Genomic DNA, 16154 nt, shown 5'->3' on the forward strand with positions numbered 1-16154 from the left:
ATGTATAACTGATTCACTTTGTTGTAAAGGAGAAACTAACACTATTGTAAAACAGTTATACTCCAATAAAGATGTTAAAAAAAAAAACTGCTCAAGGAAATTAAAGACAAATAAATGGAAACACATCCTGTGTTCACGGACTGGAAGACTTATTAAAATATCAATACTACCCAAAGTGACCTACAGATTCAATGCAATCCCTAACAAAATCCTAATGATGTTTCTGGCAGAAACAGCAAAATCCATTTTAAAATTCACAAGGAATCTCAAGGGACTCCAAATAGACAATCTTAAAAGAAAAGAACAAAACTGGAAGACTCACATTCTCTGATTTCAAAACTTACTACAAAGCTACAGTAATCAATACAGTGTAGTACTGGCATAAAGATAGACAAAAAAATAAAAGGAATGGAATAGAGAGCCTGAAAATAAACCCTCACGAATATGTTCAAATGATTTTTGAAGAGTACCAAGACCATTGACTGTGGGGAAAGGAGTCTTTTCAAGAAAATATGCTGGGAAACCTGCATCTCCACATGCAAAAGAATGAAGTTGAACCCTTACCTAACACCATATACAACAATTAACTCAAAATGAATCAAGGATCTAAATATAAGACCTAAAACAATAAAACTCTTGGAAGAAAACACAGAACAAAAGTGCGATGACACTGTATTTGGCAATGATTTCTTGGACAGTACACCAAAGGCTTAGGTAACAAAAGAAAAAAACAGACAAATTGGACTTCAGGAAAATCTTGAAATTTTGTTCATCTTGTAAGAGTATCCACAGTACCCTATAATATATTGAGAGATACATTATAAATATGGGATCTCAGCTGACTTGAAAGCCATCAGTGTCTCAAGCAAGCTGGGCATCTCAAGCGTTGCCAGGCTACAATGTGTCCCATATAGCAGTAAATTTTTCTTAATACTTCATAAAAATGTCCAAATTTTAAAGGAAACAAAGAGAGAACATCTTTAGCATGTGATTACCTGTAAACTTTATTCAGAGCCAAACTTAGAGCAGTTTATAAACAAAAGTCCTATAAACGACACACAACTACTCATTAAAGATTTTAAATTCTCCCACTTTGCCAAAGAACTAAAAGGCACCTTATAATTGAGAGATCAGTGAGACAACAAAGACACAACAATAAAACACAACAGACATTTCAGTTCTAAGAGACAGAAAACAATTACTGTAGTAGATGTATCCATTCTCAAAAGGAAAATATCTGTAGCAAAATATATAAAATAAAAATGGCAAAAAGTATTGAAAGCGATGGTAAGATTAACAAAATCTTGGTAGACAGCAATATGCTTAAATGTATTTTCTTTCATTAATATCTTGGGTGTACCAGCATTTGATAGTAAATCAAGAACATCTGACTCCTAGGTTCTAAAATAATTCTAAAACACAAGTACTAAGAAATTAAAATTTGAATGCAGTCTTTGATGATGCTATTCTGCTTTGCTGGAGGTCAGGAAATGAGCATCCTTTCCATTTAATACAAAACTGGATTACACAGTTTGGTCCAGCATTATGAATTTTTAAATATTCCACAATTTTATTTTCCTAACATTATAGGACAGTGCTTTGTCAAGTTAACAGTGATAAAGTACCATTTTCTAAAACTTTCATTTTGTTAAGGATCAAAAATTTTGTAAAATACTATTAAAAATACACTGCGGCAATGTCCAATTGCTGTAAAAATATCTAAAGGCTTACTCTCAAGTCCTGTACCTTTTTCACTGCCGACTAGTCACAAATGGTCTGGAAATACATTTTTGAGTAGTGTTGCTTAAAGGAAGAAATGGTCAAAACAAAATGAAACAAAGAAAAAGGATGTTTTCAAAAAACTGAAGACATAAAACCAAGTTTTTCTTAAAAAGCATCCAAATTTTAAGACTATATAAATATTAATATATAGTTTACCAAACTAATGGAAAAATGTTCGTGAATTACCTATAGTTCAGAGTCATTAATATTATCACTTAAATTTTTTTAACTGAGTTGACATGGAGAACTCTTATTGCATAATTAGTTTATCAGATTCCTTATTTTTTCTTAAATTTATTTCTATTGTACTCCACACTTTCCTTTACTACAATAAAGTTTGCAGCAAAAGTTACACTTGCCAATGGTTCATGGAAGTGACTCACTGGGGTAACTACTGTAACTGGTTGAAAATGCAAATTTTCACTTACCACAGTCCAGGATTCCTGCTCTTTTGGCTCTAGAATTCCAGAATTAAAAATTTCTAATAACTGTTGAAGCCCTCCAGCAGCAACAAACTGTAAGCAATTGTGAGAGTAATGGTAAGAGGAAAGAACTACATAATGTAGTAAAGATCTGCTTTTTGATTCAGTAACTGGGTGTGTGTGTATGTCTGTTTGTGTAAGTAAAATATTACATATCTTTCATTTAAGAAATTATTCTTTGACTAAATAACCAATATAACGTCTATACAATAAAGTAACAGCAAACAACTAATTTTCAAAAATTTTTTTAAAAGGTTCTTATAAAATTCTATACACATATCTTTGTATTCCATTAACCATTTAATCCCAGGCACTAGGATGTCCTAACACAGTATTCCAATGAAGGAGAAAAAATAATAAGTGCTAAAAATAGGAGCACCAAAGCATTAAATAATCTCAGTTTATTTATTACTGTGATTAGAGTAATACATAATTTTTACACTATGCTTTATTTAAATGGTAAGTTAGTTTAAAACAATAATTATGGTAACTTCTTTTGGAAAATTAGAGATAAATTATTTTTACCAATACACTGCAAAACATAATATGATCAAACCTTGCAACTCCAGGAATTTTTACTATTTTCCACTTGATCCTCACTTGAATCATCTGAATCTGGATAAAGATCACTATAACTTCCCTGTGGGAATGGCAAAAATAAATAAATAAATAAGGAAGGGTGGCAGGAGAATTAAAAGATAACATACTCCAGAATTTTGCTCCAAAGAGAAAACAAACATTTAATGATAATAATGGAAAAGCAATTACCGTTGACTCTCTTCTTATTCTTCTGTTAGGTTTTCCCAGTGCTTCAATAATTTCCAGGGCATATAATAGCTTGTGAGCACTCTTAATTTTGAGCAGTTCTTTCCAATTAAGTCCATCATTACACTTAAATTAAAAAAAGAAACACAGGTTTCTCCAACCAACTTACTAAGAGACACCCCCCCCAAAAAACTAAAGAAAATGACACTATATAAAAACTCAAATATTACATATATATTGAAATATGTTCAAACAAGTGAAGACCAATTATATAATTGGTACTAATCATATGCTTAAAACACCAATTATTCATTAAATTTTGTTAAAATTAATACACAACAGCAGCATAGGAAAAAACTGTATGTTAAACCTCCACAACAGTTGAGGTAATTTGCCATCTTCCCAATGAAAAACACATTGCAGCATAATTGAATGTGTGAACTTTTAAGGATACAGAAGCAGTACAGTGTGTACTTAATATTTATGTGACACCTACTCATTTAAAAAGTCATATACAAATACATAAACTTTAAAATACTGTTCTTTTCTACTCGCAATTTATGAAAGTGTTATTCACACTTAATGTGAATCCTTGACAATATTATTAGAGCTACAGTGAGTCATCAACCACCATTTTCTAGGCCCATCTTCTTCACTTCCAAGTCATTTGAAATACAAGACCCTGAGAAATCACATAACAACGTCCCAAATTATAGATAACCATTAGCATAACATTAGGACATTGTTTTTCCATTAGTCCTATAGGTGTTCTGTTGGTATCTCCACTAAGTAACTCCTTACTATATAACTTTTAAAAATAATCTTTAACTTTAACAGACATCTTTACAAAGATATATAACACTTAATACATGTGAGGTCATGCCTCTGGGAATATTAATATATATTAAATTTCTTTGACTCCTTTCTTCTCTATTTCTACCAGTTGACTTGTATAAGCAGCCAAAACAAGCACTGAAGCAATGTCATTAAATCATAGGGTATTTTCTCTAAACGTTACTTTGTTGTCAAAAACAAAGCAAAATTCAGAACATTAAGTAATATGAAAAAACACTAATATAAAGACAAATTCACTGTTTTCTAAAGATAATTTTAGAGAAAATCCTTGCCTTGTATTTAGCCCATATTATTCAATCTCACTAATAATTAAATATATGAACATTAAAATGAACTGGCACTTTTTACCCATTAAATGGGCAAAATTTTACTGAGGTTACCAGTCAACAAGCACTCTCATACACTACCAGTAGGAATGTAAACTGGTACCATCCTCCAGGGAAGTAAAAATATTTTGTGGACTTACCTGTTCATCTGAGATATTCTGGAATGCCATCAACATGTTAGGACATGTAGGAAGAAGCATCAGTAGCTCCCATACACGCCTAGAGAGGTTTTCTGCATGAAGATGAAGTTCTTCACATCTTAAGCTCTATACAAATAAGAGCAACTGCTTATCAAGACAGATCAGTTTTTTGAAACATCTAAACTTAAGTTTGATCTGCATAAAATCACTAATTGTCATATTTGATAATATTTTTAAATCTTACTTTAAAAGTGAGAATAAAGCATTTGTTACACAGTAAATAAATTTATTCAATAAATTAAGTTATATCAAAGTAGTGGTTTTTCAACTTGTTACTGAACACTTTTCTGGGAAAAAGTGATCTGCAAGTCTGGCCACTTTCCTCAGAAAAACTTTTCAAACAAAAGTAAGAATGTCTGTTTTATAAAGCCATCCACGTAAATTTCAATAAGACTATCATCTATTTCTTCCCTGCAGGTCACGGTCACTATTCTAAGAATGACAAAGACCTGGTAAATTAAATCCCTGACCTTACATTTGGGAAAAGAGTACACCTGTTTCTCTTATTTTGCTAATCCATGCCTTCCTTATATTCCAGTCTCAGACAAGCAGAGATTAAGAGAAAAGCAAACAATTTTAAAGAACCTACTTTTTTCCATTATCGTTTGTTAAATTTGAACTCTCTAAGGTACTGAGATAACAGTAAGCTAAAGAATATTACAGAAGGTATGTAAGAAACAGGCAAGTTTCTTTTCTTTTTTTTTTTAATTAAAGCACAACCCCAAGAGGTAAACAAGCAGCAAAAGCTAAAGCAGCAAAAGTTTTGGAATTTTCCAGAGTATGAATTTGTATAGTATTATTCTACTACTAGCTGCTGTCATAATGATTCTGAGGTATTATACAGTATAAGAGATGCCAAAGAAATCTTCTTATACATCTACAAAAAGTAATTTCGTTCTTTTTGTATAATGGTATAAAGGTAATAATATACTTTGAAGGCAAGAGAATTTTAAAGACAAGAGTTTCAAAGTAAACTTTGCTTTTCACAGCCCTGATGAAGAAAGAGAAGCAACCCAAGTAACACTTTTAGTTTATTTGGGGACAAGGCACTGAGAGTTCTTCAGTAAAATAAAATTCATTCCTTTGTAAACATCCAGTTTAAAAAAGAGAAGGTGGGGAGAGAGGGAGGAAAGGAGGAAGGGACTGAATTCTGTGCAAAAAATTATTTGAAGGAAAAAAAAAATCTCCCTGGTGTACAAGACTATGTTCTACATTATGACTGACAGGTCCTACAATATGGGTCATACACAGTGAAGATCCTTTATTCTTCTAGTAATCCTCTTCAAGACTGAACCGGTCTTGTACAACAAAGAAACCCCACACCACCAATGGCATACCTGTCACCAAGTTCAATAATATAACTGCCCAAAAATGAATGCTTTCTCTCTGGTTTAGGCCTCACATGGACAATTACAATGATCTATTAACTGGCTCTTGTACCTCTGGGTCTTTGTTTTCTCTAATATAATCCTCCACAGTAACACCAAAACTTCGTTTCTGAAAGTCCAAAAAAGATCTCATTTTGTTGTTTTAAAATCTTCCATGATAACAGTCATCTATTTTACTAAGAATAAAAACCTCTTAAGGTCCTTTGTGGTATAGGTTACAATCTCCCTTTCTGTCCTTATATTTGAATTACATCATACTCACACTCCCAATTTTTCAATCATGCCATTCACTTTTCTGTGACTCTGTAATGCTTCTTTTCCTTCTTTATCAGCAGTTGGACCCAATTTAAACAACTCCTCTTTTGCAGAAATCTTCCCCAAATTTTTGTTTCCTGCTTATGTTCCCATAACACACTGTGTAGAACCCTAGCACCCTCCTGGAAAACTGGGAAATTCTTATAATTATCTTTCTCTCTTTTAAACTGGCAATACACTGTTGACATGAAGTAAAAGGTTATTAAGTATTTATGGCATAAAATTTAACAGGTGAGGAAATGAAGGTTTATGGACATCTATTATTGATTATTCTGCTTGAACAAAAAGGGGATTTCTTAGGAATTAAAGAGTGTGCCACCACAAAAGGAACCAGGTTATGGGGAACAGATGATTCAATTTGGTCATTCATGACCAAACACATTCTGAAAACATAGAAATAAGCCACTTAACACTGTTGGGAAAGAAAGAACAGTTAGCCTAACATAAGGAAAGTCATAAAAGCACCACTATTTTTTTTTTTTTTTGAGGTACGCGGGCCTCTCACTGTTGTGACCTCTCCCTCAGCACCACTATTTTATTTGCCACTCAGTCTCAAAATAATGATTCTTCCAAGAGAGATGGTGCCCTGAAATAGAATGGCGGCAGTGGAAAAAAATTAAGTGGACAACAGGTCAAAACAACATTACGTGTGGTAGATTGGATTAGGAGTAGGGATAGATTCGGGTTCAGGAAGAAGAAAAACAGAGATGGCATCCAGGTTTCTGGCTTGAGCAACTGGGTGGATTCCATCTGAATGAAGAAGAATGGATGCCTGTGGGACATCAAGTGGAAGCATCAAGTAAACAACTGGATAACTGAGTTTGGAACTCAGAGAAGAGGTTTGGTCTGCAGAACTAAGTTTGTGAGTTATCACTAAAAATATGTTATTTAGGGCTTCCCTGGTGGCGCAGTGGTTGAGCGTCCGCCTGCCGATGCAGGGGACACGGGTTTGTGCCCCGGTCCGGGAAGATCCCACATGCCACGGAGCGGCTGGGCCCGTGAGCCATGGCTGCTGAGCCTGTGTGTCCGGAGCCTGTGCTCCGCAACGGGAGAGGCCACAATAGTGAGAGGCCTGCATACCACAAAAAAAAAAAAAAAAAAAAGATGTTATTTAAAGTCAAATCTTCCTTGGACTAGTACATTAGGTTCCTTACTGCTTTTTCTATTCTTGTCAAACAAACCTATTACCTTTAAATCAAAAATCAAAACATATGTCTCTCTCTCTGCTTAAAATACTTCAATTCTGTCCACTTTACTTTGAGTGAATTGGAAATAGCTTGCCATGGCCAGTTTGACTCTGTTTATCTTTTCATTTCATTCCCCTCATTTTACTCTCCCACTACCTTCCACACTCTACTTACCAGCTCCCAAACAATTCCCAGACCTGCCTAACTCCTTCTTATATCAAGGGCTTCAGGAATCAGTTTACTCTATCCAGATCATTCCTCATCCACTTCATTTAGTAGGCTCCTTTTCATCCTGCAAGCTCAGATTTATATGGTCTCCCTCAGAGAAACCTTCCTTGACCAAATAAAATATAAACAGTCTATCATCACCAGTCCTTAATAATGGCAAGTCGTAGGAACTATCTCTACCTGAAACTATTTATGTTAGTTTACTTGAAACTGTTAGGCATGTCAATTATCTGTCTTCCCCACTGGATTCAATGAAGGCTGAAACTGTGTCTATTTTGATCCTTGTAAACAGCACGCCTGGGATATTAGGCACTTAAATAGTTAATGAATTAATAAATGGATTCCTTGGTTTTACTGCTTTTAAGAGATTACTGAGAAAATTATTTTCCACTCAACAGAAAGACAAAACAAGATTTTGTGAAAATGAAATGATATAGTCACCTCACTATCTTCAACTGCCATTTTTCCTGAGGGTGGTTTAAATGATGCGAGCATCTCTAATAAATCAAAAAGAGTAGTTAAATGAGGTTCTTGTAAAAGCAAAAGCATCGGAATGTTGTCCTTCTGAGGGGGTGGTAGGCAAGATGCTGGCAGCTGAACACCTTCCCCTTTCCGTTCTCTCCTTGGTGCACCCAAAGATACAAATACCATCTATAAAAACAGGAGCAACGGGGAAAAAAATCAACACATAATTAGACATATCAAGTTTTTGGTTTAATAAATCTGTGAAGTAGAAAATAACTTCCCTTACACTTTTAATATAACAAAAGCAGTAAGAACTGTTTTTGAACTGTATCTTCAACTAAACAACTATTGACTATAAGTCAACAGATGACTAAAACTCAAACCACATTTACGCGTACCTGCATATCCTTAAAACCAAGCTCATGAAGTGCTTTCTCATCATAATCTGTTGTTAATTCATGTCCAGATGAAATCATCCTGACTGGTCCCATAAGGCCTCCTTAAAAACAGAAAACATAAGTGAACTTTTTTATAAGAGTTAACTTACTTGCCAACATGAATATACAGTTATAGCAATTAATTCCACTGGACATTAAGCTTAAATAGAATTCTTGAGCACAGTGGAAACAGGGCCAAGCATACTTCTTATATTATTTTCTGTCGTCTGATGTTAGCCTTAGGCAGTAAAAATTACAAGAAAATTCTCCTTTACCACCACTCTAATAAGATCAATTCCTGCTTGCTTAATAATATGAAAATTTTTACAAGTAAAAAACACTACAGAGCTTTCTGGGAACCTACAGCATTTCCCCTTAGTAATACATTCAGGAGAAACAGATTCATTAATGCCTTAGTTCACAAGTAACCAGCATGTATTTATAATGATTGCGTTTTCTCTTCCCTGTTATTACCTATCAACACAAAATAAAATAGATTATAGGGCAGAAAAAAAGTTCTGACAAGAAAAAAGATGAGCTACAACATTCTAGATTACAGTAAACTCAACGAACTCAATAGACTGAGGCAATTCATTTCTAGAATGCATAAGTCCTCTTTGCTTCAACTTCATTTCCCACCATCGTCCCTACCAAAATATGCTTTAGCCACCCAAGCATGTTCTTTCTTGAAAGCATCAAGCACGTTCCCATCTCAAGGTCTAAGATGCTCCTCCCCAGGAATGCATATGGATCATTCCCACAGTTAAGTCTTTCATCAAATGTGAGCTCTAAAAGGCCTTCCTCCTAACTACTCAATCTAAAAAGCCTCATCTCACTATTAATCCCTTACTCTGCTTTATCTTTCTCTAAAGCATTTATTAGCATCTGATATTATATTTAAGTATCTGTCTCTCCCCCACTAAAAAAAAAACCAACCCAGTTCCACAAAGGCACACATGTATTCCCAGCATTAGAACAGCAGGCATTCAAATTAATTATTGTTTAATCCATGAAAAAAAACTTTTCTTAAAGAAAATGCTTGATAGAGGAAGAAAGTTAAGCAAAATGATGAAATATCTGATGAATAATTAAACTCAAATATTGTTAAATTTTATTAACTTAATGTAGGAAAATTCCACTGGATAGGCACTATCCAACTATTTTCAGGAATGAGTGAAGCCCGATTATTGCTTTCCACAATGACATATAACGTTTTAAAATTACCTTTCCCCTCCACTCAAGTAAGAAAATTCTACCTGAAAATATTTCAAACACAGGGAAAGAAAATGGGTTCCTCCAGTAAGATTCATTTCAGTATTTTTCCTTAAATGTAACTGTTGTGTATGGGACTTCCCTGGTGGTCCAGTGGGCAAGACTCCGTGCTCCCAATGCAGGGGGCCCGGTTTGATCCCTGGATGGGGAACTACAACCCGCATGCATGCTGCAACTAAGAGTCTTCATGCCACAACTAAGAGTCTGCATGCAGCAACTAAGACCCAGCACAGCATGCATAAATAAATAAAATTATATATTTTTAAAAAGTATAATTGTTGTGTAGCAAAATTGCTAATTGTTGTATAGCTAAACCTATGTTTTTTTTCCCTTCTTGTTATTTCTAAGCCTAGAAACCTTGGCCCTCCCAAAAGTTCGATAAATTTTCAATCCTGTATCTTCTGAATTTTCCTAGAGTTTATTGTGTGTATGCACACGTATGTGTATATAGAGAATACTTTAAATTCATCCTGAACATAAGAGAGACAGGGTTTTTCTTTCTGCCCCGAAACCAAACATCTCATAAGACTATTTCTTTGCTATCTATTGTGATTTAATTAACACTCTTTATGAGATAATATTGTAGTTTTTACATGTATAATAGCTAGTACTGAAATTCACCTATTATCCTTTCAGGTTTTCCTCTCAGAACTTCTGATATTGTTTAGTTTATTCACACAGTTAATTATTCAGAGCAGTTTCATCCAATTTAAAGTAAAAATTCATTCAGATTTAGGTAAAATATATTAAGAAAGAAATTAACTTGGCATCTCTACAATATTTTATATAGAGATGCTAGGTATAATCACTTATTCAAGTGTTCATTTACATATCTCAAAAAAGTTTTATTCTCATATATTCCACAAACACGTCATATTAAGAGTACCCTAGGGCTTCCCTGGTGGCGCAGTGGTTGAGAATCCGCCTGCCGATGTAGGGGACACGGGTTCATGCCCCGATCCAGGAAGATCCCACATGCAGCGGAGCGGCTGGGCCCGTGAGCCATGGCCGCTGGGCCTGTGTGTCCGGAGCCTGTGCTCCGCAACGGGAGAGGCCACAACAGTGAGAGGCCCGCATACCAAAAAAAAAAAAAAAAAGAGTACCCTAACTAGGGACTTCCCTGGTGGTCCAGTGGTTAGGTTCCGCCGCTTTCACTGCCATTACCCTGGGTTCAATCCCTGGTTGGGAACTAAGATGCCACGTGCAGCAAAGCAAACAAACAAAAAAGTATCCTGTTTTTTAAACTGCTACAAAACACTTGATTTCTTTAGTTTCCTATTCATCATTATATTACCCACAAATTATCACTGAGTTCCCTCTTCTGATAGTAATGTTTTATCCAAATCATTTAAAATTAGTGCTTAAGAAAAACATGGGCTACTAGATGAACAGAAACTCTATATTAAATTTTTAATACTTCGGTAGATTTTTATTAATAAAATTTCTTTTCTATGTTATTGAGATAATCTAATACAATCTATGACTATTGATCTTTTTACAATAGTGAGATAAAATATCCTTAGTCGTGAGGTATTGCTAAGATAATATCGAGTTGATTTGCTTCCCAGTTTTTAAGAGACCCTAAGCATGCACGACTTTGTTACAAAATAGAACTAAGATGGCTAGCAGTTTATCTAGGATTTTGGACTCTACTTGGTATGTGAATTAGGCCTACACATTGTGTACATAACGTATCAACTTTCAATTATAATGGCTGAATTGGTTTTTACAGTTAACTGAGCAGCTTTCTATCTTCTACTACTTTTGAGAGGATCTTCTGTAACCTAAGAATCGCTTATTCCTTAACAGTTCTTGAAAAAGTTGCTATCTTTAAAAAATTTAATATCTTTTGTTTTAAATTAATTTATTTTTTGGCTGCGTTGGGTCTTCGTTGCTGTGTGCGGGCTTTCTCTAGTTGTGGTGGGAAGGGGCTATTCTTCATTGCAGTGCATGGGCTTGTCACTGCAGTGGCTTCTCTTGCTGCGGAGCATGGGCTCTAGGGTGCACGGGCTTCAGTAGCTGTGGCACGTGGGCTCAGTATTTGTGGCTCCCAGTTCTACAGAGCAGGCTCAGTAGTTGTGGCACACGGGCTTAGCTGCTCTGTGGCATGTGGGATCTCCCTGGACCAGGGCTCAAACCCGTGTCCCCTGCACTGGCAGGCAGATTCTTAACCACTGTGCCACCAAGGAAGTCCCCCAAAATTTAATATCTTAATGCAATGAATGTTGGAAAAAGAAATCTTAAAAATTCTTAGGTTATGATGATATATTAAACAACACATATCTAATTTTTATCCTCTGAAGCTGCAATAAAGTAAATTTTAAAAATTTTACACACATCTGACAGGGAAAAAAAGAGAATAGATGATAGCAAACAAGTTTGCAAGCTGGAAATCAAATGCACTTACAGTAACCATCAAGACGTCAAAAAGATAAATCCTAAACCAGACACAAATTTATAATCCATACTCTGACTTATACTGATTTGGCACAGGAACAAGATCGACACCTGACAAAGGAGGGAAAGAGAAGAGGGATTGAAGGGGTAGAAAGAGAAGGAAAAGAAAGAGAAGAAGAGAAAAAGAAAAGGAATAAAGGAAAAGAACAGCACCTCAGTGATCTATGAGACACTAACAAACAGACTAAGATACATTTAATTAGAAGCCCAGAAATTATGGCGAGGGGTAAGGAAAAAGAAAAAAATATTTGAAAAAATATATAATTGGTAAATGTTATAAATACACAACAGACCCAAGAAGCTGAACTAAACCCAAGCTGCATAACACAAAAACACAACAAGGCACAATAATCATCAAACTGCTGAAAATCAATGTTAAAGAAAAGTCTTTAAAACGAAGCAGTTAAAAAGACACACAATATAGGGCTTCCCTGGTGGCGCAGTAGTTGAGAGTCTGCCTGCCAATGCAGGGGACACGGGTTTGTGCCCCGGTGTGGGAAGATCCCACATGCCGCGGAGCGGCTAGGCCCATGAGCCATGGCCGCTGAGCCTGCGCGTCCAGAGCCTGGGCTCCGCAACGGGAGAGGCCACAACAGTGAGAGGCCCGCATACTGGGAAAAAAAAAAAGATACACTGTATACAAAGGATGAAAGATAAGAAAAACCACAGACTCCTGGTCAGAAACTTTGCAAGCCAAATGATAATGGGAAATTTTTTTATAAAGTCCTGAAAGAACAAAATTTCTTTACCTAGAATTCTATATCCAGTGAAAATTTCTTTCAAAATTGAAGGCAAAACAAACTTTTTATTCAAACAAAAAAAGCTTGAGAAAATTCATCACCAGATCTGCAATATAAACATTTTTAAGGGAAATTCATTAGAAAGAGGAAGAAAAAAAGAAAGCAAATGGAAATATTTCAATCTATACGTAGGAATAAAGAATGCCAGAGTGGTAAATATAAGGTTAAAGACGAGATGAGATTAACAGAAAATAATTAGGTAATTAGCTAAACATTCTAATTGAAATGAGGGCACCATCAGTCTGGATTTTTAAAGATTCAACAATTAAGGAAAGAAAAAACCCCAATATTCTCAAAAAGATATTTCAACTACGATAATAGGAGTACTCTTGAGGACACAAAACAGATGTCTGATATTAAAAGCATGACAGCAAAAATGAAAAACTCAAAAGAATTGTAAAATAAAGTTGAGATCATCTCTCAGGAAGTTAACACTCAAAGAAATGAACTATAGGAAAGAAAAGATAAGTAAATTAGGAATAGTCCAAGAGATGAAACATGTAGATAAAGAATTTAGAGATAAATGATAAAACAGAACACAGGAAGGCTAATTCAAGAAAATTTCCCCAAACTTAAAGATACAACTTGCCAAACTAAAACGGACCTCTAAATATTAAAGTACCCATTACAATTGTTGAAAATAGATCCATACTCAGGCCTAGTACTGTAAAATTTCAGAATATTAGGAACAAGAAGATTCATTAAGCTCTAGAAGAGGAAAAAAAAATTGGATGTGTAAAAAAATATCAGAAATCTGAATGGCTTCATAATTCTAAACAGCAATAACAGAACCACAAAACACAATGCAGTAATATCTCTAAAATTCTGAAACAAAATTATCTCCAATCTAGAATTCTATACCCAGCCAAATCAGCATTTAAAGTATGAGAAATGTATTTTTGATCATTCAAAGAATCACAAACTTTACCCCATATCAACATTCTCTCAAGAAGCTACTGGACAACTGCATTGTATTCCAGCCAAATAAAAAAGTGAACCAATAAAGAAGGTATGGAATACTGGAAACAGAATAGTCAACATAGGAGAGAGACAAAAAGAATTATGAGGACGATAAAGGAGATCCAACTGCTGTGCATCAGATGTGAAGGATAGTCAATAGGATCAGTGTGACTAGAAAAATGTATTACTGAGGGACACATGACCAAAATCTCTGCTGCCTTCATAATACTTTCTCTGTCTAAGGAAAGAATGGCAAGTGAACCTGGCCCAGATTCTTATCTGAACCCAGACTGTCTTTACCAGTCATGTTCACTACCAGAATATGACAATGAAATTTCTACTCTCACCTTCATGTCCTACTGCTTAAATCAGCACAAGACATTCATATTACCTCACAAAAGAAATTCTATTTTGATCTATTCCTGAGAGCTAAAGTAGGTCATGAAGAGATTAGAAAAAGAAGAGACTCTGTGACTGTATTTCTGTTGGTATTTCAGCATCTTGTCAACATTACAGCACTAAAATATGTCTTCACTGTGCCAAGACCTAAAGTTGAGAATTGTCTCACTGATAACCTCAGATGAGGCTTTACACAAATCTTTAGAGAGGGTGAAAGTACACCCTCTTTAACTTGTGTTCTTCTGTGACCTAACAAGGCTGTACTTTCTTTTCCTTAATCCATCAAGTTTGTGCATACTTATCTCTTTCACAGAACTAAATACATTGTTTAGGAATATATACACTGGAGGTAAAACTATAAAGAACACCAAAAAAAGAGTAACAAATCAAGATAGTGTTAAGGGGAAGTGGAAAGGATGATATCAGGGAGGGACACACAACTAGCTTCTAATAATGTTCTACTCCTTAATCTGGGTGGTAGGTACATTGGTGGTTTTCATTTTATTATTACTCATTTCATATTCTCTTTATGTACAATATATTTCAATGTTAACAAAAACATACTTTTTGATATCAAAATTCCATACCTAGGTATTTAGCCAACATGCATTAGATAATGTATGTATTAAGGATACTATCTATAACACTATAAAATCAAAAGAAAGGAAACAGATGTCAATTAATAGAGAACAGGTAAAATAAATCATAGTACCCACCATATTACAGACAATGCAGATCTTAAAAAGAATGTTCTATATGTACTAATATGGAATGTTCTCTAAGATAATATTAAGCACAACAAACAAGGGGTCAAGAGTATAAAAGGAATGCTACCATTTGTGTTTTAAGTATATAGCTGACCCCTGAACAACAAAGGTCTGAACTGTGCAGACCCATTTATAAGCAGATTTTTTTCAGTAGTAAATACTACAGTACTACATGATTCTCAGTTGGCTGAGTCTACAGATGCAGAACTATGGATATGGAAGAACTGCGGGTATGAAGGGCCAACTACAAGTTATACATGAACTTCTGACTGTGTGGAGGGTTGGTGTCCCTAACCCCCACATTATTCAAGGGTCAACTGTATATATACAAATATTCTTACATTATAATCTTATTATCTCTTGAAAAATACCTAAGAACATTTGCCTCAGGAAAGGGAAATGGGAGATTCAGAGATAGGGGTAGGAGGGAGACTTTTCAACCTCTATTCCTCTAACCAAGAATACTTATTAATTATTCAAGAACAAAATTTAAGATCTGATATACTGGGACTTCCCTGGTGGTACAGTGGTTAAGAATCTGCCTGCCAATGCAGGGGACACGGGTTCAAGCCCTGGTCTGGGAAGATCCCACATGTCGTGGAACAACTAAGCCTGTGTGCCACAACTACTGAGCCTGCGCTCTAGAGCCTGCGAGCCACAATTACTGAAGTCTGCACACCTAGAGCCCGTGCTCTGCAACAAGAGAAGCCACTGCGATGAGAAGCCCGCACACCACAACGAAGAGAAGCCCCCTCTTGCCGCAACTAGAGAAAAGCCCGAGCACAGCAATGAAAACCCAACACAGCCAAAAATTAATTAATTAATTAATTAATTTTTAAAAAGGATCTGATATACTTTAGAAGACACATACATATACTTTCATCTTAAGCACGGTGTAGCAATATTGTTGGCTCCTTACTAAAATATGCCAAAGAATTATCACTCTGCACACAAGCAGGTTAAAAGTCCTAAAAAGAAGCTTTTAAAACTTTAAGACTTTTCCCTAAATATACAGTTAGCCTGTTACAATGTCAGACCTTTAAACTGTAATCAACAGCTTTCTTGGTTG

General features: G+C 35.2%; 1 protein-coding gene across 6 annotated transcripts in view; it reads right to left on the reverse strand.

Annotated features, from left to right (window-relative positions):
- USP34 (ubiquitin specific peptidase 34) overlaps positions 1–16154 on the reverse strand; it is a 246281-nt gene that overhangs the window by 89924 nt on the left and 140203 nt on the right. For all 6 annotated transcript variants that reach the window (XM_024133566.3, XM_024133567.3, XM_028496944.2 and 3 more), the window contains 6 exons: positions 8392–8492; positions 7970–8179; positions 4351–4476; positions 3033–3155; positions 2821–2904; positions 2211–2297 (listed from right to left, as the gene is read on the reverse strand). In XM_024133566.3, the coding sequence (XP_023989334.1) occupies positions 2211–2297; positions 2821–2904; positions 3033–3155; positions 4351–4476; positions 7970–8179; positions 8392–8492 (731 nt within the window). The remainder of the gene's footprint in view (positions 1–2210; positions 2298–2820; positions 2905–3032; positions 3156–4350; positions 4477–7969; positions 8180–8391; positions 8493–16154) is intronic.

This window comes from Physeter macrocephalus, chromosome 12, assembly GCF_002837175.3.
Source record: "Physeter macrocephalus isolate SW-GA chromosome 12, ASM283717v5, whole genome shotgun sequence".
Lineage (NCBI taxonomy): Eukaryota > Metazoa > Chordata > Mammalia > Artiodactyla > Physeteridae > Physeter > Physeter macrocephalus.